Source organism: Callorhinus ursinus, unplaced genomic scaffold (assembly GCF_003265705.2).
Source record: "Callorhinus ursinus isolate GAN/ISIS: 27379988/994484 unplaced genomic scaffold, GSC_fseal_2.0 scaffold30, whole genome shotgun sequence".
Classification (NCBI taxonomy): Eukaryota; Metazoa; Chordata; class Mammalia; order Carnivora; family Otariidae; genus Callorhinus; species Callorhinus ursinus.
In genome coordinates this window covers 8,864,941-8,892,725 of record NW_027397092.1, presented here as the reverse complement: position 1 = coordinate 8,892,725, position 27,785 = coordinate 8,864,941, and the positions used below count along the sequence as shown (strand labels likewise).

General features: G+C 39.4%; 1 protein-coding gene across 8 annotated transcripts in view; it reads right to left on the bottom strand.

The window, feature by feature from the left end:
- Nucleotides 1-3,577: 3,577 nt before the first annotated feature.
- The window catches only part of CSNK1G3 (casein kinase 1 gamma 3), a 107,863-nt gene continuing 83,655 nt past the window's right edge, over nt 3,578-27,785 (bottom strand). For 2 of the 8 annotated variants that reach the window (XM_025860861.2, XM_073878592.1), the window contains exons 11-14: nt 25,059-25,154; nt 15,057-15,163; nt 14,448-14,471; nt 3,578-6,017 (exon numbers count right to left, since the gene is read on the bottom strand). In XM_025860861.2, the coding sequence (XP_025716646.1) occupies nt 5,963-6,017; nt 14,448-14,471; nt 15,057-15,163; nt 25,059-25,154 (282 nt within the window). In that variant the 3' untranslated portion in view covers nt 3,578-5,962. The remainder of the gene's footprint in view (nt 6,018-14,447; nt 14,472-15,056; nt 15,164-25,058; nt 25,155-27,785) is intronic. The other 6 variants (XM_073878593.1, XM_073878594.1, XM_025860857.2 and 3 more) reach the window with 3 other exon arrangements.

Here is a 27,785-nt window from a genome sequence, read left to right as displayed (position 1 = left end):
CGTGTTTATTACGCAATGACACTCTAGCTATGTGAAAAGAATACAATTTATTGTGACTTTACCAGACTAAGCACTCATCACAATATCCCCAGCTCACAGGAAAGCAACAGTCAGAACAGGTAGAAAACTTACAACAGAGTATCTCATCGCAGTAGAATTCTTTCACACACACACAAAAGTGAGAACAAGGGGCTGTTAGCCAAGCAGAGCTATTTGCTGATGGTGACTTAAGGTTAATTGTATTTGACTGCAGCAGCCAGAAAGTGTGCGCAGAGAAAATGAATTTGTCGAAGACTAGCTTTTTAGCAAGGACGGGTGCTTGAAGACTCGAAGACACCAACAGTCAAATAAAAAGCAAGGTAAATGATTCCAAGTAGCTCTCCTTAGCTTTTGATGAGCCAACAGACATTAGCGATACTGCCCAGTTTCTGTTTACTAGAGAAGTCACTGCTGAGCTTGAAGGGTCTCGAGAATTAGTCTTTAGGAAGAGCCTCTCACGAACAACCATTTTAAGGAATAGTTTCAAGGAACTTGAGAAAACAGCAATTCAGTGCAGAATGAAGTGGAACCTGCTAAGATGTGTTGCAACAGATGGTGGTTAAAAACGCGTGGAGTGGAGAAAGATACTGGACAAATCTACAAAGCTGGTCAAAATGTAAGATGTTTAAAGTCAGTGTTTATACTCTGTATTACTTGTCAGCAGGTATTTTGTGGAATATACCTGAATCTGTCAGGTTAATGAACTCGTAGTCGATGGTGTATTTCCTTCACCCTTATGGTCTTAGCCATCATCACTTCCGTGAAGTTGTATCAGAAATAGAAACTGAGGATCCTGACCGGCCCAACCATACAGCAGTTTGAGGGCAGAGGTAAAGTGTTACTGCATTTTTTTTTTTTCAGCTCAGGACTAAGACTGCGAATTTGCTAAATGAGAATCACCTCTGCCTATTATAGATGAACCCTGAATTCTGCTTGTGCTGCAGATTTGATCATGTTTCTTAATAAATTCAACTTAAAATTACAAGGCAGAACAGCACTTATAATGTGAAACTTACACTGCAGCAAAGTCAATACGGTTACAACTCATGTTTAAATCATGAGTAATGTCAAGCTGCTTTACACAACTTCCCACATGGTCACGTTCAAAGGGAACAAGAGCTCCATTCCCACACAAATTTGCAGTGCATCTATCTTCCAAACTCAACCACAGTTCCAGCTGGACTTTGGGATCTCAAAATCCACGTAATTGTACAACTGAGGAATATTTACTTAGCCTTCAATTGGAAGTGATTATACCTGCAAAGAAATGATATACCAAAGAGCAAATATCGAGTGGAATCTAATGGAATTCTTAAGTACCTTCCAAATGATAAATATGTTCAATGAAAATCATACATGTAAGGACTGATAACAGTATTTGGTAGTATCTATCTGTGGGAAGACATTCTCGAAGATGAAATATGTAGTCACGTTACCAATCAGTGTAACAGATGAACATTTGCCATGGATTTCAAACCCCAGCTATGTGCAATATTATCCCCTCAAAATAATTCAATTTTATCATTACTAGACTTGTATTTTTTTTTAATTGTACTCAGGCATTAATATATAATTTGGATTCCATTAATAAAAATTAGTGGAAATTTGTTTTCTTTCTAGTTACACAAGTATTTAAGAGCCTCAGTTTTGCCTCTTGGCCCACAAAAAGTTTGCCAACCTTCTGTCTAGACCAGTTTTTCCATTTGAATACAGTTGCAATATGGTGAACCTTCCTGTGAACAACTGCTCTTTCTAGCAAAAGCATTTTTATATCCCAGCAATACAACCTGATAATATGTAGTTCTTCCCTTGGTTATGATCCACACATTCTCATTAAGTAAATTTCCTAAGAAAATAACATGTGGGTCTGTATAAGATTTAGGCAGAGGGGAAACTAGTTATTCTGAACATCAGCCAAGCTTTGTAACTCTACTTATTTGTACTCTTGCAGAAAAATCAGCTTTTTACTCTACTAACCCAGCTCTATCACAAACACCTGTAACGCTCCACAAAAACAAAAACACACCAAAGAAGGTACTGAGGACCTCTCCGTTTTTTACCTGAGTCTAGAACATTTTTCAAATGTATTCACTTGCTATATATAATTTCTAATAACATATTCAGACTACTAAAAGTCCAGTAATAATAACATTTTTGACTTTAAAATGATTAGGTTTGCCTTTCGGCTCTCTCCTGTTTTTCTCATCAAGACGATGGCCACCTATGGATTTTGCCTCGGCAGCGTCAGTTTGCTTTGACTTCTGGTAATCATGCCCTCACTTCCTCTTGGCTAACACACCTCGTACCTCATGTCTCCGTCCAGTGTGTCCTCTGAAGGTGGGAAAACAGCATTCCCTTGGCCACAGTAATTGGCTCAGGGGTGGGCCTGTGAACCGAGGAAGCAATAAATGTCAGTCTGAGGATTTTGTTAGGACTGCTGAGAGGAACTGCTCTTCGTTTTGGCTGAGGTTACGAAGACGGCAGAAGTCGGAAGCTGCTGGGTGGCCACTTCACTATCACACAGAAGAAGTGTCCCTGGCAATGAAAACAGCCCAGGAGGAAGCAAAAGAGAGACACGGGGAGATCCTGAGTCTACACCAGGATCAAGCACGTCGGAAGCCGGCCCTTCCCCTGGCCTTGTCAGTGAGACACAGTAACGTACACCCCCACTGTGTAAGCCACTCACAATTCAGAGGGTGCTGGCTGATGCAGCTGCATTGTCGTTCCGACTGAATCCCCATCTTAAATCAGAGTTTTCTACATCAGGCCTTTTGACTGTTATGTTTCATCTCCAGGTCTACCGCCTCTGAATGCTGGTGTCAGTGGTGCTGCTTTGCCTTATCTTACCTGGACCATCTTTCAGTAAGCACAGCACTATTAATACCATTTTGGGAAACTCCCCTGAGAGCACCTGGCACAGGATAAGCTGTGAGAGTCTGTCCCAGATACATGCTCTCCATCTGCAATGGTAAAGTCATTCACTGAAAAGTGATTAATCGGGCGCCTGGGTGGCTCAGATGGTTGAGCGTCTGCCTTCAGCTCAGGTCATGATCCCAGGGTCCTGGGATCGAGTCCCACAACGGGCTCCCTGCTCCTTGGGAGCCTGCTTCTCCCTCTGCCTCTCTCTCTCTCTGTCTTTCATGAATAAATAAATAAAATCTTTAAAAAAAAGTGATTAATCACGTTTCATTTCTGTGCACACCCAAGTATGACTTCATTTTTTAAAAGGAATAAAATGATTGTTTCTTTTCCTTGCTTTATTGGTGGCATTAGTTTTAATTGCTCTATTAAATGGTTCAGGGAAGTGTAAAAGGTTTTTTCTTGAAGGAAAGCTCAGATAGTTCCAGGTATGCACTCTTTATGCTGGGGCTCCCACAAAGCAAAATCCAAACAGAAACACAAAACACAAAAGCGTCTTCCTTTAGCTCGGCTTCTCACATACACAAAACTAAATGAACCGGATTTTTAAAATTCCTACCTTAGATTATTATGAGTAGCATCACTTCACCCGTGATTAGAGGAAGGGGGAAAAAGCGAGTTTAAAAAAACTACCTTTATTTTTTATTTCTTTTTCAGTTACATACTTTTAAACAGGGATGTGTTTCATTATTCAGACATTCAGGCAATGTTGACTTCATTAGTGTTGACAGAAAAGAAGCATAAAAATGCAAAACATTGTTGGCTTAACCTGAACATACCTGCATTACCTATTATTGACCAGTTTGTGTTGCCAAAAGACTTATTCCTTGGCATTAAAATGGAGCACTTAAAAATATTGCTAAAAAGCAAATGTCTACACACTGGTCTTTGCAGCAAATAAGGGTATTTATACTTTTAAAATATTTTAAGTCCATAGTTGGATTAATATACACACCTTCTTATGTATAAGGAGTTCAGATCATATAAACACTGTACAGTCCAAAAACCCTACTGAGAATAAAACTAAATAGGCTTATGATAAGAAATACAGATATCGCATGTATTTACAAATATCATAGACACATAAATTTGGTCAAATACTGTAAAGAAAAAAGTGGTTTCACATTATAATGGCCAAAACATCCATCTACCTTGCTCAAGGCAAACAAAAAATAAAAACTCAGTATGTAACTCCTGTCGTTTAAGACATCATGACAGTATACAAACAGACAGAATGGAAACTGTTGACCAAATTATACAGCAAATGTCTTCTAGGCTGAGCGTGGGCCTTTAAAATCAAGAACTTGAAAAGATCATTCAGACGATTCAGAGCAACAATGATAAACAATGTCCTGATTTGCAGTATTCATATGGGCGCCTAATTTGTCAAAAACAACACGCTGAACTTTTGGCTAATAAGAAAAAATAAATTACCAAGTACAATTAAATCCCTGTAAATGCAATAATGAAGTCAAAAATGTAATTTATTTACTTTAATTACACATTTTAAATGTTACCTTGAGACAATAAAAATAAATAAGCACGCCGGAAGGCATGCACTTAAAGACAAAGAAAGGGCTTCATGGAAAGAGTAAGTAGCAATCTTCTACATGAAAGGTGAAGATGAGATTTGAAAAACATCATTCTTGTTCTAGCCAGTCTTTGTGTCTTAACTCTTCTTGAAGAATCTGGCTAGTCGAATGCGACTAAAGTACACCTGTGTCTTTATGGCTTAAAACAAAGCATACTTAAAAAGTGGAATGGGTTTCCTTTTTTACAGAACTGTTACTTTGTTCATATGCAGGCACTTCAAAAGACTATGGAGGCAAAGCACCTGACCCATCCTTTCCAAAATAGTTTTCAATCATCAAAATTATACTAAAAAGTAGGAAAATTCCAGAGAACCAGCAAAGTTGAATACAAGAGACTAATGTGCACAGAGGGCAATAGAGTGACCCAGTTTTTATTGCTGGGGGTCCTTATTTTTTTTTTTATCAAAGAGCAAATAATTAATAAACAGACACCACTGCATGGCACATCCAAAATTTTCTGCTTAAGGGAGAATGTAATCATTCAGCAGGTTTCAGTGGGATCTCCTCAGACTTCAACTTTACACAATGCAATGAGATTCACATTTATTTCTTCTCCTTAGTGTATTTAAAAAAAAAAAAAAACTCCAACATATTTAATTTCTCAAAGTATTCATTTCTTGCTGTCTAACATACATTATTATCTGGAAGCATAAAGTTACATTATACAAATATTTTGCATTTTTTTTTTAAAGGCGCTTTTGCCACTTCAGCAACACTGTACTTCACGTCGTGGTGCCACAAAAGCAGAGCTCCTATCTAGCACGCTACTGGTGATTTGTTTGACCACTACCGTCTGCCGAACCCATAGAGCTTTTTCCTCAGTACCTCTGGGCAGTGACTGTACCATGATTTCACAGAGAGAATTGTTAATATGACTCATGACTAGCAGTACCATCAGTAATACTGAAATCAATGCGGATGTCACACAGGGAAATGAACTTCTCACAAAATAACTTCTTTTACATATTTGGGCAACTGCGTCTTCTCTGTTGCATTATCCACTGGGGAGAAAATTCCTGCTTGATTATGCTCTTACAGAAGTTATAAAAAAAAAAAAACAGATTAGGCATGTAACTGTTTGACACTGAAGATACTGTACTGCTTTCTACAACAGGAGGAGAGCTTCTGAAAAATGTCTTTAGAAATGTATCCGTCAGTACCACCTCCTTGGTCCATTCCATTCATTGATGGGCAAAGCACTCATGTTTGGACAAAACTTTAAAGCTTCCATAAAAGTTAAATTAGAAAAAAATATGAATGTAAGACAACCACAAAATGAAGTATGAAAGTATGACATTTTGTTTCTAAGAGTGAGTCCTTGGAAATATATGTGGTCACTACAGAGATGATTTTAATCACAAGACAGCAGATGAACACGTAAGTAACTCCCCATGATCTGTCTGTGTCCAGAATCATTTGTGACGCTGTATGGTTTTCCTTTTCCTTCGTTTGAAAAAACAGCAGCACCTGCAGATGGAGGGAAACACTTCTTGTATTATAAAGGTACTAAAGGGTCACAAAGTAAAGACTGAGCTTAGCATATTAATTTCAATGGTCGTAAAAAGCAACAGGCTAATGCAAGATACACAGTGAACATGCCAGTGAAGCGTATGTATTAGTGAACCTAGGGCAGAGTTATTACTACAGTTTCATCAACATGCCTTTTATGAAGACAGCCAAACATTCTATGCAACATTACAAGGAGCCACTAAATTGAAAAGGCTTTGCACCAAGACTAAATGAGGAGGTGTGGAATTCTGAATCCTCACTGACCCACCGTATTTTATTTTGAATACTCATTAACCTCTGGCAGGGGCATGCTTTCATAAAATTCATCTTATGCTTTCTCTCCCTTTCTTCCTGATATTTACATATGATTATTAAAGTCATTGTTAGAAAAGCAATAATTATCCTAATACTGAGGAACTGATCTTCACCAAGGATGAGATTCCAGAAAGAAAAAGAGAAAGCCCAAATAGACTCTTCAACAAACATTTTCCACCACATTTACAAACTGGAAGAGAGAAAACGCATTAACTAACATGTCAATACTGGCACTTTTTAATTCTTTAAGAGTTAAGGTCAAACTGCGTGCGCCCGGGTGGCTCAGTCGTTAAGCGTCTGCCTTCTGCTCAGGTCATGGTCCCAGGGTCCTGGGATCGAGCCCCGCATAGGGCTCCCTGCTCTGCGGGAAGCCCGCTTCTCCCTCTCCCACTCGCCCTGCTTGTGTTCCCTCTCTCTGTCAAATAAATAAATAAAATCTTAAAAAAAAAAAAAAAAGTTAAGGTCAAACAGATCCTAAGTTAATGAAAGTAAAAATTGTGCTTAACATTTAAAATAGCATAATCAAGGTGATTCAGTCTTGCAGTCTATGAGGGAAAAGCATTCGGAGTTTCATTCCTAAGTAAAAAAAAAAAAAAAATCTAGAGATGATGCCTGAGAGACCTGGTTTTTTCCACATTAAGTTCTCCCCTAGTCATGAGAAGATGAAACACATGCAGCATGTCGGGAGTGATGCTGAGGCTGGTGCCAACTCACAGAGGAGAATCACTGAGCAGAAACTCACAAAAAAATACAAACCCACATGCATATATCTATTCTAAAAGTCTGGCATTCCTTCAAAAACAGGTCTGGCTCTTTTCCCCTTCCACATTTAAAGGTAAGTCCATCTATCAAAGTATCAAGAAGACAGGTGACACACAGAGGCTCTTTTGTCTTTTCCATCGAAGCCTAGTGTGTGTGCTTATGTAAATATGTAAATCCTGTTTTGTAATTAAAAAAATATCTATATGCATGGTGATTCAATCAACAAAATGCTGCCAATTCAAAGCTCGTACAGAATGTGACCTTATAACGATGTTCCTCTAATTCTTACCAGCCTGCCTGCAAAGAAGGCTATTAAACAAGTCATTTCAAGCTAAGCATAATGGAGACCACCTAGCTTTAAGCGTCCTCTCCAGCAAAAGATTGTGGAAGATGAAATAATTGCTAGATTATCTTTTATGTCTTTCTGTGAAAGAAATATAAACAGAAACCCATACTGTCCCAGCTCAATTACACAATCTCTCCACCCACATTATCGTTAGTCAAAAATAATTTCAGACCATTTACTGTGATTTATGCCATGACTATGAAATCACTATGGGGCATTCAAAACCAAATTACACGACTGGATTTTTTAACCCCATTCAAACAGCACATAATGATTAGACCATGGAGTGTGAATAATTCAAACCTATATATGTCAGCTGCTACAGACTCAATTGAAAATCTGGGCAGCTATCAATCTTTATGAATTTTACTTTTATTGAGGTGACCACCAGAGCAACCAGAAACAAATTACCCAACAGGGGCCTTGAAAAGAGCTACCTCTATAAAGGATGATTCTGGATACAATCAATTTTTCCTGTATTTATAAAAATAAGTCAACTTTATTTGTAACTGTCAGCTACCTAAATACTTTCTCAAATCTGTTATATAAATTTTCTAAAATAAAACAATGAAAAAAATTATTTAACTCAGATTCTAAGAGATGAAAACCATTATTCAAAAAAAAAGAAAACCTTCCAATAAAGGACTTAGAAAAGTCATAAAACGTTCATATTGTAAAAACCAAATATTTAGAATATTAAAGAATATGATCACATTTCAATGGAGACCTATTATTTAACATAAAGTTATATTAATAATGTTCACTGTTTCCAAATACTATCATTTGTCTCTTCAAATTCCAAACTACGATCTTTTAAGATTTTTCTGCTGAAAAGGTGTTTTAGTAAGTGTTTGTTAAAAAGTGTTTTAATAAGCCTTTTGGAACGGGGGTTTAATGTAATACATGTTTTGATCAACAAGTTCCAGATTTTCCACACTTGTATTAGCAATTTACCTTGTCTGGCTTATTTTTCTAGTATCATCAATCTGCTTTCCAGCTCAAGACAGCAGAGTCCTTCCTATTCTTTATGTCATCTTTTCTTCAATTATGTATTATTTAACACAGAAAACCAATCCAAGCATTTACTTGAGATTAAATGAAACTTTCAGATGAATCATAACTGTAGAGGCCTTTTAAATTAAAAGGCAATCTAAAAAAAAGGCATCTATTTGTTAGAAATAAATCCCACCAAATAGAGTACACCCTTGAAACCGATTTGCCAGGGAAGCTGGCATGCTATTAAACTGACTACCACCAGAGGACAGCATTGCTCTAGGCAATAGGAACGCATCCAAATAAAGGAGAGATGCTCTCAAAATAGAGTATAGTTATAAAAAGAAGAAAATTGATATTTAACCTGTGGCTGGTTTCTTAAAACTCATTACAAAGCAGCTGATTTACAGTCTGTGATTAAGAAATTAGGTCTCCCATCAACTACCCTCCATCTAAAACAGAGTGGCTCCCATATGGCCACTCTGTCACATGACCATTTTACACTCCTCTCGGTCCTCAGACTAATCTGAACTTATCTTATTTATTTACTGATTATCTGCCTCCACACAGAATGTAAGCTTCATAAGGGCTTGTCCAGATACATCCCACAAATGGGCACAGAGTTGGTACTCATTTAGTATTTACTGAATAAATGAGTGACTTTCCTCATAAGTGCAACCCCTAGAGTAAGAACCTAGTCAAAATTCTACACCATGTTCTAAAGCTAGAGTTCTTACCCCAGGGCCCACAAGCCCTAGTGAAATCTCACAAAATGCAGATTTGAGTGCCTGTGGAAGCTTCCCTGGAGAAAATCGGTTTGCATCAGATTCTTACAGGAGTCTAAACCCAAGAAGCCCTGCTCTGCCTACGTGCACCTGCCTGGCCTCCCCTCCGGCTTCTCCATTTCCAGTGAGTCCTTGTCCCAGAAGCTGTGAGCTGAGGACCTCAGATACTGAGGGGCCACCATGCGATCAACTGACAAGAGTGCGAGCAAGGTATAAAAGGAAACAATGTAATTCTGACACTTGCTGCAAGTCGAACAGGAACAAAAGTTACTGATAACAGTAACAGCAAATAATAGCAAATAGTGCAGGAATGAGCACAGACCGAAGTTCCCACAGGTGAGGTGATCACTATATTCAACTACCTGATCTTAGAAAATCATCCACACCTTTAAAATTTTTAAACACATTTTTTTCCAAGCTGCTCAGTGGCGATATTTACTTATTCGTTAGTTGATGCCTCATTTGGGGTCTCTTCAGATCTAGACTACTGACAGCCCTGGGGTAACTGATTAAGGTTACCAGACTTTTAAATCATGTTCTTGTCAATGCTTTTCTTTCCTGCTTATGCCTGTGTGGTTCCAGTAAGCCAGTATGCGCTCACAAGTCATGTCCATGCCTCTGACAGGATTCCGTAGCTAGCCCAAAAGCTTTGAAGGCACAGCTCTACTCTTTTTTTTTTTTTTAAGATTTTATTTATTTATTTGAAAGAGAGAGTGAGAGAGAGAGAGCACACAAGCAGGGGGAGGGGCAGAGGGAGAGGGAGAAGCAGACTCCCCGCTCAGCAGGGAGCCCGACATGGGGCTCGATCCCAGGACCCTGAGATCATGACCTGAGCCAAAGGCAGATGCTCAACCGACTGAGCCACCCGGGCGTTCCACCACAGCTCTACTCTTAAATTCTTTCAAAATAAATGGTTAAACCCTGCTTCTGATGATCTTGAGGGCTGTTGCTGTAAAAACTGTTAAGGTGGTAAACAGGAGATCATAATGGATCCAAGTCCTCAACTATGTAGAAAACACACAGGAGAAGGGCCGAGGCTTTGCTCGTGACACCGCACCACTTCCCTTTCACTCGTGGCCTTTTCCTGCCTCTAGGATTTGACTATCTTCCTGGATGCAGGTCTTAGCCTTCCTTCTCCCATCTACCTGAAACTGACACACGGGTCTCTGTCTGGACATGAAGTTCCTGTCTGTCTTCTCTGAAAAGACTCACTGGCTTTGCCTTTGGCTGAAAGACCGCTTCACAGCGGCTAGGCCCTACCCACTCAGGACTCCCGAGCCTCGCCTCTCCTTATCTAGGTTGATGAGCATACAGAAAACAGCTTTTAAGGCATCTATCTTTAATTCTTTGACAAAGGATTTGCCCCCTTCAAATCCATACATGAAAACATAATTTCTTATCTCCGGACCTCTTGGTGTGAAAAATGCGGAACTGATCAGTCAAGCAAGAAGAGTTTAGGTAGAAGCCCAAGACTATCCACATAACTACTCCAACTGGGAACCCGCAGATCCAACCTCATCCTCAATTTCTTCCTCGCCATCCACATGCAATTAGTCCCTCAAGTCTGAAACGACTTTCAAAGTTGTCCCATCCTCTAATGCTGGCTTACTTCAGAACTTCTGGCCTCCCCCACTGCTAAGAGCCTCTTAACAAACGTCCAGCTAAGTGTCTTCCTCTCTCCAATGCGCCATCCCAACTTGCCCCCACCGAGATATGACCTTGCCAACTCCGCCTTTTAAATCTCACCACTGGTTCTCCCACAGTCTAAGGCATTGGGTCCACACACACAGCTCTTACAAATTTGGTTCCGACCTATTTCCCTCTCCTCTTAGTGTCATCTCGCATCAAGCTGCCTTTCCAGGCAGTCTGTACTACAGAAGGGAGAGAAGGGGAGGACGGATGGATTTTGTGTAATCTAATGAACCCCAGGAAATGACATAAGCCTCAAAAGTGTTGCCAAACTGATTGTCTGAAGGCTCAATCTGATTATACCATTTCTTGGCTTAAAACCCACAGCTTGCTTGCTTGTGTTGAGAAGGGATCATGTCTTTTTTTTGTTGTTTTCACCTGGCTACTAAGGGCCTTTGAGACTGGGCACTGAGACTACCTCAGCTCCCACCAGGATGCATTTGCACACGCTATACACAAATGGGTCACTTCTCACACCTGCCTCACTCTGTCCTTGCTCCACATGTTGCTCAGCCTCCTCTCTCGGACTCCTGCACCCAACTCCTTTGCCAAGCCTGCTTATCTTGAAGAACCAGGGCAAATGTACCCTTACCCGTGAAGATGCCTCTGATCTTCCAGCTGGAAGAGCACATTCCAGTCTCTTAAATCCAGTCACACTGTATCCTATGAGCTAATCCTGTAATACCTGGTATTAGACCAATGATTCTCAATCCTGGGTGCTCCTCAGAATCACCTTACAAGCTTTTTAAAAATACTGTCAACCAGGGGTGCCTGGGTGGCTCAGTTGGTTAAGCGTCTGCCTTTGGCTCAGGTCATGATTCCAGAGTCCTGGGATCAAGTCCCACATCGGGCTCCTGGCTCAGCGGGGAGCCTGCTTTCCCTCTCCCTCTCCCTCTCCCTGTGCCCCTCCCCGCCCTGCTCATGCTCGCACTCTAATAAATAAATAAAATCTTAAAAAAATATGTATCGTCAACCAGACCCCCACCACAGAACAATTAAATTGGAAACTCTGATAGCACAGCCCAGGTGTTAGCATATTTTTGAAACTCCCCAGATGCTTGTGATTGGAAGCCAGGACTGAGGACCACTATGTCAAAGTTACTGGTGTACTTGCTATTTTTTCTAAGGGAGCACAGGGGCCTTGACTTATCTTCGTAATCATCATGTTACCAAATGCACGGTAACTGTTCAGCAATGTTCGAAAGGGAACACAAAGAGAAATAAAGGTGAAAAAAGATAATTACATACTACTTAAAAACTCAGTAACTAAACCAAAGGAAGCCTTGTTTTCCTAAATTCCTGGAAGGAATGATGAGGGTGATACCACTTGTATCACCTGTCTTGAACAAAAAGAAAATTCTCAGCCACAGTGAAGAAGGCAAAATCTCATTACTAATGGATGAGCCATTTTAAATGCAGGACAACAGAATATTTTGCGTCACTTGGAAATTATAGATCAAGGCCTATAAGGTACTATTCTAGGAAGCCTGAGCCTCTAAAATGTCCAATGTGAAATACATTATAATTAATGGGGTGGGTGAGAGGGGCCTCCGCCAATCACAGGTGAGAAGAAAGAGAGGGAGTTGGAAACATTTTGAAAGGGAATTCTTGGCGGGTTCCTATAGACCTATAAAAGGGTGGGAGAGAGAAGATGCAATTTAGGAAAAAATCACACTCACAGTCCCTCACCACAAACTAAGAAGGTATGAGAAATGCAATAACAAACTTGCAGGAATGTAAGAGTCACCCTGATTAAAGGGAAACCAAATGTGACGTGCTGGAAGTCTTTAACCAGTGAAGAGGCAGGGAAGGTCAGAGGATTTCTGTAACCCATCTGGAGTCAGGCTTTACCGAAATTATGGGCTGCTCTCCATATTTAAAAAAATAACAGCTCTATTAAAATATAATTCAAATCATCATAAAACTCATGCTTTTTAAAGTATACAATTCAGTGGTTTTTAATACATTCAAAGAGTTTTACATCCATCACCACTATCAAATTTGAAACCGCATCCATGAACGTGTGTTAATACACCGCCATCTTCCCTACTGGTGAGCCATCTACTTAAGGGCTGGGGTGGGTTCAGATTATTGCTAAAACCCAAGCGGTGTAAGTAGTGACTGAAAACATGGGAAAGGGGAATCGATTTGGCTCAAAGCAGGTGTCTAGGACGAAGTGGACACAGAACACCAAGTCTCAGTGAAGAGTATGGGTGTGGAAGGAAAAACAGGGGACACCTGCTGGAGGGACAAGGCTGAGAACAAAGATGGGAGAGGTGGCTGGCCCCCAGGAAATAAACAGGGTGGGAATAGCTCCTGAGTACCTGCCATGGGCCAGACAAAAAAGCAGTGCTTTATCATAGTTAATTTCCTCAGTGACCTGCGAAGCAGTTATTATGAGCCTCAGTTTAGAGAGAAAGAAACAAGCTTGAAGAAGGCACCCTAAGCTGTAGAAGCAGGACTCTACGACCCATGCTGGACGCACAGGACCTGTGTGCCCCACTCGGCCACACCACTTTCGGAACTCCACTTACGACTGCACAAGCAAACATCGATGGTGGTATTTGTTCTTGATGTAAAAATGCACAAGTATGTAGCTGATTCACTACACCCTCAAATCCACTAGGTCATACTGTCAATAAATTCCATAGCCAAAGTGATAAAAATGGATACTTGATCACTGCTCTTGAAAAAGAAATATCCCCAACAAAAGTCTCCTCATCTTGCAACCAGCAAATGAGCATTATTTTGGAATTCATGTAAGGCTCCTTTTGGACAGGAGTAGAATGTTCCAAAACTTGCTAATCTAAGCAACTTTCCTTATTCACTCCCAGGCTCACTCAAGATTTGTCCTGAAACTGAGAGGAACATACGAAACACGGCATTACAACTAGAGCAAAGATCAGAGAAGAGTTTAAATCCCACATTAACTCGACTTAACAGGAATATATTTTTCATAAATCTGCAATGAGCAGGAACTATTCAGATGAGGACTTCCATAGCACTCTCTCACTGTAGTTAATCATACACGTATCAGCGTATTCCATGTGTACTCAACGGCAATACAATTAGCCAATGAAATACTCTCTTAGTGATGCTCTTGGGGTGGGTGGGGGTGAAGGATCTGCTATGTGTATTTAATAGTTTTTTGAACTGGAAAAAAAAGAGCTTAAAACTCAAAATCCTGTCTTTCTATTTAAAATAGCAAATGAAGCCTCTGTGTTACAGAACAAACGCACAAGCACAAGCAGAGTGGGTGTTATCAACTACTCAATTAAAAAGTGCCCCCAAATCTATGTCACTTGAACAAAAAAAAAAAGTTGCAGCAGGCAAAAGAGCTCCTCAAACAATTATTTCTTGCTTTTCAGACCTACTGTAAATGACACCAAATATTTTGAACAACTTTGACCAATTGTAATTTCGTTTGCAAAATGATGCTAAATCTCTGAAATTACAATCAAGGGAGCTATTTCTGCCTGCCTACACTTGAAAACTCACCACATGTTCAACACTTTCTGGCAGCTATACACACACACAAAAAGAAAAATACAAGGAAAGTGAGAGAGAGGGAAAGGGAGGGAGGGAGAGGGAAGGAGAGGGAGGGAGGGAGAGAGAGAGGGAGAAATCATCAGAAACAGCCCACATTGAAATTATCATTGTTTTTCAAGCTTACTTTTTTTTTCCAAGCAGCATTATCATTTACATTCACAGAAAAACTACTTTAAAACTAATATGAATACATGCAGGATACTATAAAATTAATAATTATTTATTTCTTATGCTTACAAAGAAAAAAAACTGAGCATCTACCCTACAGAAATAATTTTCATGCATCAATACTCCTAAAAATAAAAAGCCAAAAATATGCTGTTAATTCTAAGTAAGAAACTGAGCATAGTTCTTAAATGAATATTTTTGTATTATAAAATATTTACTGAAATAGCACTATTTTAAACTCAGTGATTAAAATAACTGAAAATATCACTTGTTGTGCATGCACCTATTCCCTGAAAAAAATTTCCTGGAATAATTGTACATGACTATAAGTCTCAAACATTCACAGCTGAAGCACAAAAAGCTACTAAAAGAAGTCAAACAAATACATACTTGGTCTCATCCATCACTTCCACTTCCGTAGGGGCTGTAATGGGTGCATTGGAACGTCCTGCGGTAGGGTCATCTGTGTTCAACTCTCCATTTGTAGAGCTTACAACCTGCCAAAAGAAAAAAAAAAATTATATATGCACAAAGTGACAGGTTATACAATGATAAAAATTAAGGTTAAATTAGAAAGTTAATACGCAGAACATAAAACAATTAGTATGTAGTTGAGCTGTTTATAACTGAATATAGTAATAGGTCTAATATTTTATTAAAATTCAAGGCCATCCAATATTTGCTTTTAACTTCCTTTTCATCTTGAAATTTCTGTCTTGTCTCTTTCCCTCTGCTGTGTAAGGCCAACTCCTACACTTCTGTCTCAAATCAGCTCCGCAAGGTGTGCCCATCTCCACTGGCACCTTGCTATGGCACGAATTCTTTCCCTTGCAAACTTCAGTCCCGCTCCTTCCAATGGATCCTTCATTTCAGTGTGTAACCATGCTTATGTCTCCCTCGAATACTGCCCATTCATCTGCCCGGTTGTTCATGCCCAGATCCTGAAATCACGGTGATTCCTCTCTTTGACTGAAACCCCACATCTCATCCATCCGCGGGGCTGGTTAAATCCTCCCCCAAAACACTTCCCCAGTCTAATCGGTTCTCCCCACCTCTATTACTACCAGGACTTTAGTTCAAGCCACCATGATCTCTTGTGTGAATAAGAGCTACAACTTATGAACTGGTCTTCTGCTTTCACCTGCCCCCACCCTCCATTAATGTATTGTCCACACAACAACCAGGGTGCTCATTTTAAGACAAATTGGATCATGTATAATTAACCTGCATAAATCTCTTCAAGTATCAACTTCTCATTTCACTTAAAATAAAGATCCATATTCTTTACCGCAATTTACAAAGTCCCACAACATCTGAGTTCTGCTTACCTCTCTGATCTCATACTACCTTCCCCGGTGTTCACTGCCCTCCATCCAGTATGTCAAACTTAGTCCCAACTTAAGGCTTTGGCATTATCTATTCTCAATGCCTGAACTAACTCTCTTCCCGCTGATGGGCTATATTCTTATCTTTCAGATTCTCAGAGAACATCTCTAAAGCAGCCCTTTTCTATCATACAATCTGAGACTTCCATACAGACACACTATGTCATGTTAGGCTCTACTGTTAGCTCTTTGTATAGAATTTATCCAGATACTGGTTTCCAGATTGTGTTTCTTGACACCCACTCTCACCTCCTCCTGCTCCATGACAGCAAGAACTTTGGACTGTTGCCCCCCTATATCTCCCCCCTACACCTGGCAGAGAACAGGCAACCAATAAATACTTGTTGAAATAAATGAATGCATGCATGAATGAAATCCTAAAACAAAATAAAAATCATAGCAAAACTCCCGCACTCTCCCAAGTCCTCTTTGATCTATAAAGTCACCTTACCGCCCTATTTCTTGCTCTCCTCGCAACTTCTTCAGAACAATAGTCCTAACTTATCGCTTCCATTTTTTATAAAATTTTCCACTCATTTATTCCTTAATTCTTTGCAATCTGTACTCTGTCGCTACATCAGGTTTCTAGTAAGAGCACGCTTGCAGGTTACCAATGATTCCTAGAAAAATATATCCGGTGGCCTTTGCTCAGTCTTCCTTTTCCTGTACGTTTCAGCGTCACCTGCCGCCAGCTGATACTCGGGAGCAGATGGGTCCAGAAGCAAAGCCCAGCTCTCACCCTCACCTGCTATGTGACCCAGGAAAAAGAGCTCATCGTGCTAAAGCTCAGTGTTCTCAACTACGCAATGGGAAACAGGAGTACGCATTTAACAAGACTGAGAGGAGGAAATGGAATCAGTGTGAAGGGCAATGACAGGGCTATTCTAGGAGCTCCAGGAGTGGTGGCCCTTGTTCCTCAGCCAGTTTTGCCTGCACTCACGGCTTCGGCTACAATCTCTACGTAAAGGACGTGCTGAGCCCAACCGCTCACCCACATGCTCACCTAGACCACGTGAGGTACTTCACACTCAGTACCTCCAAAACTGAATTTCTCATACTCCTCTCAAATGTGTCACTCCTCCTATCCACAGTTCCAGTTTCTAGTAAACCCTTACCACCTTGCCAGACCTCTGCTGCTTTCCTTATCCGAGCTCATCAGAAGAAAAAGAAAATGCTAATATATCAAAGGCCTGGACAGCAGATTGACAGCTGACTATGAGACTTAACAGGTCTGCTTGCAGAGCCCCATTTTACTGAAACTTAACTAATGCTCATGTTCTAACCGAGAGGCCACAATGTGCCAGGCAGTGTTCCAGGAACTTGGAAAACCACAAGAAAAACACCCCTGCCCTTGTGGGCCTGACAGTCCACTCCACAACTCCCAGAAAAGTCACTAGACGTCAACCAACAAATCTAGATGAATACAGGATTATGGAGGCTGAGTTCCCTGTATCCTATGCAGAACAAGTACTTAGAAAGGAATGCTGCATTTGTGCTCACAGCTGAAAACACACAGAACTGCCTCGATCATTGTTAGAGCCAACCAAGCCAAGAAGAGGAATACCACTGTGTCTCAATCTGCTACTCTGCTCGGGGGCACCTGCTTCCTCCTCTCTGGCATTCTACTGAGTTCCATGTTAATTTCTTCTCTTCATTTCTCCCTCTTTCTGAAAGTATTTAATTAACAATCATTATTTGTCCTAATTATCAAACATAATTTGGTTCTTTATTCTTAATTTTTAAAACGTCAGAGCTCCTCGCTGAATTGGAAAGGAGCTAGAAAGCAGGATTCTTATCTTACACTTTTGTATTCGCCACTATCTGTAATTAGCAGTATGTTTTGCATGCAGAAGATAAGAGTTCACTCAACAATTTCCACTGCTCTTCCCTCAACGTGATAGTCACAGGTTTCTTTTCTTCCTTCATCTTCAATGGCCCGAGAAAGCTGGAGGGACCCCATCTCAAACTAGAGGCAGCTCCTTCAACGTGCCTTCCCTTACTTTAAGCGGCATTATTGAAAATTCATAACCCAAGTATTCTAAATTTCCAGCAAGAGCAACTGTATGAACATGGTAATTATATAATCTGACTTACTTCAGTTCACACAAAGTCATAACTGACCTTAATAATTTTAGTGAAATGTTTCAAATCTCATTCCACCTGGTTGACCAGAACCAGACCAGAAAGAAACAGTATCTTCATTTATGTATTTTTTTTTAATGTAATTTCTCTTTGGTTTCCCAGATTCCCTAACTCTCTGAGTAAAGGCTAACATCCCGGGCTAAGAAGAGAATCAACGTAATGACAGAGTTCTCCTATAGAAGCGGCCTACTTAATACTGGTGACAATTAAAATTGTTTTCACTTAAGAAAACTAGTATCTTTTAGGAAGGGATTTTACAAAGAAAAAACAAAGACACATTATTATAAATAGCATGTCATCATATTCCTAGACACCTAAATCAACCAAACAACTATGCACAAATCATTTTTATCAACCAAATTCTAAAGAATGATCCCATTTAGGTAACATTTCTAGAATTATAACTTGAAGTGGAACATATAGGAGTCTCTGAAATACTGGTGTTCATCAGCTGATTTTTCTAATGAAAGTCCATCTAAAAAATGACAGCTGCTTTGAGGTTTGACATTTAAAAAAATAATTCAGGTGTTTTACAGGGCTTTTGTTCTTGTTCTTAAAGAAATTTTCTCTGATATTACCAAATCTTAAAGAAATTTTCTCTGATATTCCCACTTTGGTAAGAAACTTAATACAGTTCTTATTTTAAGGTGTTACCAATAAATAATAAATAAATAAATAAATAAATAAATAAATAAATAAATAAATAAAAAAGGCATCAGATGTGGTGTCACTTTTAGTGCACCAGAGTTTAAGGGGAGGGTGTGGAAACAGGCTGCAGCTCAGGGCGGGAGAGAAGTGATGATGGCTGCCTGCCGCATCTAATTCCAAAAGAAGTCACTCACATAGACTTCTGAGTACAAAGATAACACACGGTAAATCTTTGTAGTCAATGATTTTATAAGGCTAATTTAATTCACTTTCCAAATACAATGAATTCATACAAATGAGTTATAGTACCACCTTCCTAATTTCTTTTTTTTTAAAGATTTTTATTTATTTATTTGAGAGAGAGAGAGCACATGAGATGGGGGGAGGGTCAGAGGGAGAAGCAGACTCCCTGCTGAGCAGGGAGCCCGATGTGGGACTCGATCCCAGGACTCCAGGATCATGACCTGAGCCGAAGGCAGTCGCTTAATCAACTGAGCCACCCAGGCGCCCCCACCTTTCTAATTTCTATCTGAGTTATTGTAAGCATGCTACCAAGTGCACAACAGAGGCTCACTATCTTAATCAACCAGATCGCCCTCTATCCAATAAATATATTAGAAATACTAAAATGTTATATATCTTACTTATGCCCTAAGCTTTTTCTAAAAGCCATCTATAAGAAAGCACACTAATAAATGAGATATAGTTAAGAGTAATTTCCAAAGAGTTTTCTGGACCCCTGCTAGGGTTCACACGTATTACATGACACGAACTTTCTTACATATTCTAAAACCTAGAACTGGGGTTATAATTGATCCTCTTGATATTCCAACTGATGACCTGAAGGCACAGGGAGATTCTCAGACTTTCAGCAAAGATAAACCAAAATGGTTTTACTTTCACTTACAGAAGTACAAAGCAGAGCACTATACTCTGAGTATTCCAGCCTTTTGAGACGTTACTGTAAAAGTTTCTGTAAAAGGATATGAAAATAAACTTGTAACGCTGACTTACCGCAGTGACACCTGGACAAGGCATTTACTAAGCTAAACTGACAGAGCTGAGCTGGACATGACTTATCTGCTAATGGCACCCCACTACTCTCCTTGTACAAACTCTCTTTTACAGATTTCAGTGCCCTGGAAAATGGAACAGAAAGACACGACTGTACTCATCATTTGATTCTCCCCCTTGTGAGTACCTGTGTGTTTTGAAAGATGTGAGAAAGCAAAGTGAAAGCGGTTACTGGCCATGTTTTAGAAAGGGGAGTTTTAAGGACGAGCGCGATGGGGGACGGGCTGGGGTGGGGCACCTGCTACTCCTCTGACTTGTAACCACACACGTCTCCTTACCATTTCGAAATACATTCGTCTCACTCTTTTCTGCTATCCTCACCTGCACGTGTATGTCTCCAGTTACACCGAAGAAAATCCCAGAGTGCCCAGCGCAACAGGTAACGTTCGTCCTTCACTTCCACGCACGGTGCCCGGCTGCACGCCACAGCAGCACCGCCTGGGAGGCCGCCCTTCTCCCCTCAGGGGCTCAGACTCAGCAGTGTTCCTTTAACTGCAACCAAAGGCTGCACGACTAGCGGAGATTTCCCAGCGATCGGGACCTACACCATCTCATGGGAAGTAGTCTTCCGACAGTGCCCCTAACATCTGTCTTCCTCCCTCTGCTCGAAGTTGCCTCTCCGCTTTCCAGGACCGGGATTTCAGCTGACCTTGAGCTCAAAGGAGCCGTGCTCCAGTGAAAGGCACAGTTCCCATGCGATTCCAGATGAGCACTACCTGCCATCAGCGGTACATTTTAAAAACCTCATTTTGGACATCCTGGTTTGCCAGGCAGAGACACGTCAAAAAGGGACAAGTGACATGACCTTCCCCCTCAGCCCTGACACCAAACTAAATTCTACCTTCTAATTATCTTGAAAATCCTCTCAGTTCTCTTCATCTCTGCTACCCATCACTTTCCCTCAGCTGGACTTCTGAGAGCTGTGTCCCTGCCTTAGACTTGTTCTCCCTTCAGCCTAGTCTCCAACAAAAGCCATCCTTAGAAAAAACACTAATAGAGTTACCTTGCTTATCTAATTCTCTTTACGGCCACCCAATATCCTCAAATGAAGTCCAAATGTAATAATGAGACCTATTAGGTCCTTCAGGACTTGCCTCCTGCCTACCCCTCAGTCTCATTTCTCAATACACACACCGGCTTGAACGGACTGTAGTCAATTGCTCAGGATGTCTCTCCCTCCTCCACCACCTTACGTGTGCTGCTTTCTTGCCTGGGACGGTCCTCTCTAGACCCCTTCCATCTGCTAACTCCTCCTACTGATGCTTCACTTTAGAAACAGGTGAAAAAACAGAATACAAAAAAGTTTCGCTTTTTCCAGGAAATCTGAACCCACTAAATCCAGGTCAGGTGCTTCTAAATATGTTCTCATAGCACGTTATATGTTCTCCGCTTACCACAATGCCTATTTAATTAACCTCCCCCACTGGCTGAAAGCTCCATGGGGACAGGCACCCTATCTTTGTTATTCTTCCCTTTATTCAAAGACTCCAGTACAATGCCTAGTACCTCTTAGTAGACATTTATGTATATTTGCTGAATAACAACTGGCCAAGAAACTGAAAGTGCTAGGTCTAAGTTTCTCAGCCATATTTATTACCAAGGATTCTAAAGGGAGCAGAGAGGAATACATCTGATTGCCCTGGGAGCTTTTCCAAAACACATAAAAGCCAAGAACAAATTCAAAATATAGTCTACAGATATTTGAATATAATTTTTAATCTCGTGTGTGGGAAAAATTTATCAAACGTGTAGCTGGATCCTTCTGGTAAGTGGATTAACATGATTACACTAAAGATACAGAATAAAATTACATAAATTCCAATTTGACAATGCTTTCTTTGGGCTGTACCACTAGACTTCACTTCCCAGAGACCAATCAAATTTCTTAATCTTGCTAAAAAGCAATAGATTATTCTAGTATTTGTACTTCACAAGGCCCACCTTCTATGCTAATACTTTTTAAATTAAGTTCTCACGACAAAACCATGAGGTAGAAGTATTATTAATATTTCCATTAACTGGGGCACCTGGGTGGCTCAGTCGGTTAAGCATCTGCCTTCGGCTCAGGTCATGATCTCAGGGTCCTGGGATTGAGCCCTGCAGGCGGCCCGCTTTTCCCTCTGCCCCTCATGTTCTCACATACTCTGCTCTCTCTCTCTCCCTCTCTCTCAAATAAATAAATAATCTTTAAAAACCTGAAAATAATTTCCATTTTACTGATGAATCATCTATGGCATAGATTTTAAACTCGAATTTGACTCTAGGGCTTGTGTTCTTAAACACAATGAGATCAACTTGGCAAACCAGATGTCTGACCTGTAATACATATAGTAATTCTGGAAAAACAAGGAGTTCAAATTTAGACTCCACCATTCAGTTCCTATTAAAAACACATCTGAAATAATGAATATCCATAAAGGAACCTTCTATAAGTCAAAATAGCAAGGGGTTTCATCTTTTTTTTTTTTTAAGATTGTATTTATTTATTTGACAGAGACACAGCGAGAGAGGGAACACAAGCAGGGGGAGTGGGAGAGGGAAGAGCAGGCTTCCCGCCGAGCAGGGAGTCCGATGTGGGGCTCGATCCCAGCACCCCGGGATCATAACCTGAGCCGAAGGCAGACGCTTAACGACTGAGCCACCCAGGCGCCCCCCGCAAGAGGTTTCATCTTGCAGGTCAACTGTAAACAGCCCAGAATGCTTTGTGGTGCCGCACTGAGAGCCATTCTGAGCTCCAGGAAAACACTTCAGTGACAGATGAGGGACGAATGCCACAGGCCCCAACTGGCTTATTTGGGGTAACTCCTGATTCTGCTTCCAAATATCCTAAATCTGTACCATATTTATTTCTCACCACATAGCTATCAACTTATTACGGTAATGTCTTTCCTAAGAAACTATTCGACAACAGGGCCTTAGTATTTGCTGAAGGCTAATTTTTTAATTGCCATATAAAGTCTTTGCATCTCCTACTACAAAGTCAACACCGGAAACTGTCCAACAGGTAGTTTACCGATCATCACACAAAGAATCTCAAGGCAAATTATTCTCACACTTTTTTATCAATAAAAGGGTTTTTCTCTTTATCTTTTCCCTTTATCAGACAATGAGAATAACTGAATACATTGTTTCCCCTCCTTTGTTCAGAATCCAATGTAGTATTATATTTATAATAATGATCACATTAGCTTAGATTTTAGGCACTTTTCTTTCCTCTTCTTATTACTAGCTTTAAATTACAATTTTATGAGCCCAATTATACAAGTGTCATATTGTAACTTTTCAAACTTTTTACACGGGTAGGATATAAGGCATAAATGAAGTCAATATTTTAGGAAAGAACAATGTTCAGGCATGAGCCCACTTAGGCTGTCAGTAAATTTTTCACAAGAGTGAAGCTTGCTTAATGTCTGTCATGTCAGGTTAGTTAATGGTGTAAAATATATTCAGGAAGTCAATGAAAATAGTGTAAAATTTTTTGTTTTACTTATGTATTACTAAAATTCTAGTAAGTAAAAATGATCATGTATTGAGTATTAGGATGAAGCCAGATGTAGTCTCCAAAGGCAGAGAAGCTTTAAAGAGATGGTGAGAGAAGAGGGGAGTGGAAATGTCTCTTGGGGAACATATGAAAAAAGAGAACATACAGTCCTAGAGTGATGAGCCAATAATCAAACTCATTCACCCTGTGATAGTCTGGAGATCCCATGAGCCATCACTGCGAATCCCACAGAGTAAGAAGAAACTAAGAAAATAACACATTTGTGATAATGGTGCAGATGGCCAGAGAGCTTTCTAATAGTGTTGTAACTGTTGCAGATATCCCTGAACACTGAGCAAGACACCTGTTATTGTAACATACAACACTTAGAAACGTGTATAAACGTATACAGACACACACACCATCCAGTCTGTGCTAGGAAACTAAATATAATTTGCTCTATTAACTTTTCCAAGGCCATGAATTGGAGTCATAAAAATTTTTTTACAATTCAGGCACCCTTGCCTCTAAGTCCTCATCAAATACCTCTGTTACACAGGACTGAAAGGTCCACAGACTACAAAGTCCTATAAAAATATTTGATTACATACTTTAAATGACCTCTAAAATTTAATGGTGAGAAAAACATGAGAACTTATAAGATTTAATCAAGAACTGACTTTTAGAATTCAAATCAAGAAAGAATAAAATCCAGAGCCGGGATCCAACACACTAAATATATCTACATATTCACCAAGAAAAATGCAAATTTGGTAAAACATAATGGAAAATTAATCAAGTGGAAATATGTGGAGAAAAAAATCAAAACTTTTAAAGAAAGTTCTAAATTGAAATGGATGGAGATAACATTTATTATCTCAATTACTTTAAACCAGCATTTAAATTACCTTAAATTAGCATTTTAAAAGAAATAAGAGACTTGGTAACCTTCCCCTTTCTACATTCACATAAAAGATGAAAATTTAGGGGGCATGGGAGGGCAAGATAAAGTATTCTAAGGGTACAGAGAAGGAAGGAGGAATGAACGCTTCAAAAAAATAAAGGACTGCTTTAAATTTTTAGAAATAGCCAGAAAATTGAGGGGAGTATTTAATAAATACTTGTTCTTGAAATTATTTTCTCCATCTGGTATTTTCTAGAAACAAAATAGACCATTATAACAACTGGGGTCATGTTTATTTGAGCAATTAATCAGAAAGTATTTTCTGAGTACTAAGGATAAAAAATTTCCTATCTATTTAATTGACTGAAGTTTAAAGAAGGAATGATCGATGAAAGGGAAAAGTTATAAAAGTGTTCTATTACTTACAGCATTAAAAAAGTCTGAACTTATTACTGAAAAATCAAGCTTAACACATATTTCAAGTAATACAGTTTGTTTTTCTAACCTGTTGTGAGTATGACTTAACTTAAATACTGTTGCATATACTTGCAAAAATGAACAAAGGCAAAATCATAGTATCCCTGGTGGTCTTCCTAGACCATGTTAATTTTACTCTTTGGTTAAATACAAAGGAAGAGAATTATGGAGAGTTCAGCAACAAGTTTTTCATTAGGATATGAAGTCATGCCATGAGTTCCAAAAAAGGGTTAGTTGTATAAATTTGGGAAATAATCACTCATGCAAAAATCAGAAAATACCTGTACCGAGCCACCATGTCTGTCTGCTGCAAGGTGAGCTCTCAAATGGTGGGGATTTGCCTGCTGGGAGTCCCAAGCTGCCCTGTGGTCTGCCGACTGCCATTTATTTAATGCATGTGGCATGCATGGAAGAAGAAAAACCCAATATGTTAAACATCTCATCCTTATAATATAGAAAACAAACGTATAAAAGGAAATTTAAAATACCCTTGCTATTCTGAATCACAGATGCAGTTATCTTTGCATACTGGATGTGGAGAGGTTTTCATCACATGGCTACCATTAGGTAATGATCAACCACAAAAATAAAACAGAACCATAGAATTTAGAAGTGAAAGGGCTTTAGATATCATATGCTCCACCCTCCAATTTTATAAATGAAGTTAACAAAGAACAAGGGAAGTAAAAATGATGTGCCCAGGAAAGCATTCCAAATAAATCACCAAAGTACTAAAATGCCATCTACTATATTTTCTTACAGTAGAGGTCCCCCTTGGTTTTCTGATGAGGAACTACTTCTAGCAAGGTTTAAAAAAAAATAGTCTTTAAACAGCTGTACTTAGATCCTAGAAAACTTTTCTCTCTTGCTTAAGTACCATGTTTCTGATTGTGAGGTTAATATGAGAAAACAGAAAGTCCTTTAAAAAGTGACAGGTGTTATACAGAAGAACACTATGAGGATATGACAAGCAATTTTTTTTTATTAAGTGACAATCCTACTTTATATGAATCCCTTTGCTTCCCTGATCTCCTTTTATCTGGTTCAAATTAAGGAACCCATTCCCATGATAGGCTGATAATTCTTGATGCTTTTATAGGACTTGGCAAATTGGCATGGCAATAACCACAAACTAATAATAATCTACTAGCAGAATTAGGAGTAGCTGCTTTGTAGGGGTCAGTTTTTAGGTTTCAGGAAAATGTGGACAGCATTAACAAAAAGAAGGAATACAATCTTTAAGATTGTTTTACATGTTTGGTTCTGCATTAGCTGCTTTGCATGTGCTATCCCATTTTGAGAGAGACAATATCATCCTCACCTCAATGATGAAGAGGCTTGAGACTAAACACTGACTAAGGTCAAAGACATTGCAAGAAGTACAGCAGGGATTCAAACTCAAGAGCCAACTGCTCTGCCAGTAGTACTAACTAGCTCCTTAATACAATGACATACATTTAAAGTCTTTGGTGCTCTTTACTTTCTTTCTTTTTCAACCGAAGTCAAGAAAAACTTGCCAAAAAAAAAAAAAAAAACTTGCCACAAAGTGCCAAGTATATTGGGCCATTGGGAGCCTGAACCCATCAGTGGCCGGAGTAGGCCTAGGGGAGAAGAGATGTTAAGTCCAAACAGGCACAATGAATAAATGTTCTGGCACTAAGCTTCCCAAATTAAACTGTACAATGCAAAATTACATAAGAAGTATGAAGCATCATGAAGTCTATCATCAAAGCAATTACGACAGCTCTAGGTCTTTTCGTTAAACCCTCCGTGTTCAGGACCAGAATTTAGCAGGTGTGTAGCTTAAACTAAGATAAATTAGAGGAGATTAAATCTAAAGAAGATGAAAGAATGAAAATGGTGCTAAAATGGAGACAAACACCTAAATACTGCCTAGAGCGACAGGTAACATGTAAGGGTCATGGACCTCTTTAAGAAGATAACTCCCCAGCCTCTCCTCAGAACCAATCGTGACAGGCATCTAACACCTTCCCTGAGATGTCACGGGATCCTGAACTTCAACAACCAACTCTAGGGTAAAACTGCTTACCTGGGGACACTGCAACATTTTAGTCATTTAACTAAATGTTCTTTTGCGACTGTCAATTTCAAGTTTCTCATACACCTGAAATGTTTACTGCTTCACTGATGTTTAGGAAGTTTTTGAGATATACAATTTCTCTATTATGGTGACAGTCCGCATATCCAGGTTTCAAACTTAATACATAAGCTACCCTAAAGGGTTTCCTGAAAAAACACAAAACGAAAAGCAAAAATCGACTCCCTACATTTAGTGCAACAAGGACTACACAAATAAAACATAGTTCCCACCTTCAGTGAGCTCACAATCTAGCTAGGAAGACAAGTCTGAAACACACAGAAAGTTCAACTTGAAGACATTTGAATTATAATTGAATTTAACATTTAAAGAAGAGTTTCTCATTACAGTACCTAACAGCCCAAGAGGACATCTGCAGAGAACATGAATTATTGATCTTCATCCAATTGAAAAATTAATTCTGATTTATAAAACACAAACTCCAAGTCTTCACTTTAGAGCCACTTCTTTCTATATGCAGCATCTTACCATAGTATTCAAACTATCAACTAGTACTAATTTATATCTGAAGAAATTTGTATTTAAGATCCTTTATTGTCCCAATTTTTCTAAGGCAAAATTCTAAAACTACTGTCTTAATTGGCTGTACTTTAAAGCTTACTATTGTTCAATATCCCCTAAATGGAGCATTTTATTTTGCTATGATTTTTATTGTGTTGTGTTCTTTCCTTTGATTTTCATCTCTTGTTTAACTCACTGGAACTCCGATGGGATAAAAGATATGAGTAAAAAAGGATAGCACATTATCCTTCCCCAGAAAGGGTTATAACTGAAAATTCTAAAGATGCTATTTAACTTCCAATTAGGAAAATGTTTTATGTCAAAGATGGATTAAATCAAGCTTCTTTTTACAAAAAAGAGAAAAGCAAGAACATCACTCAAAAATTTC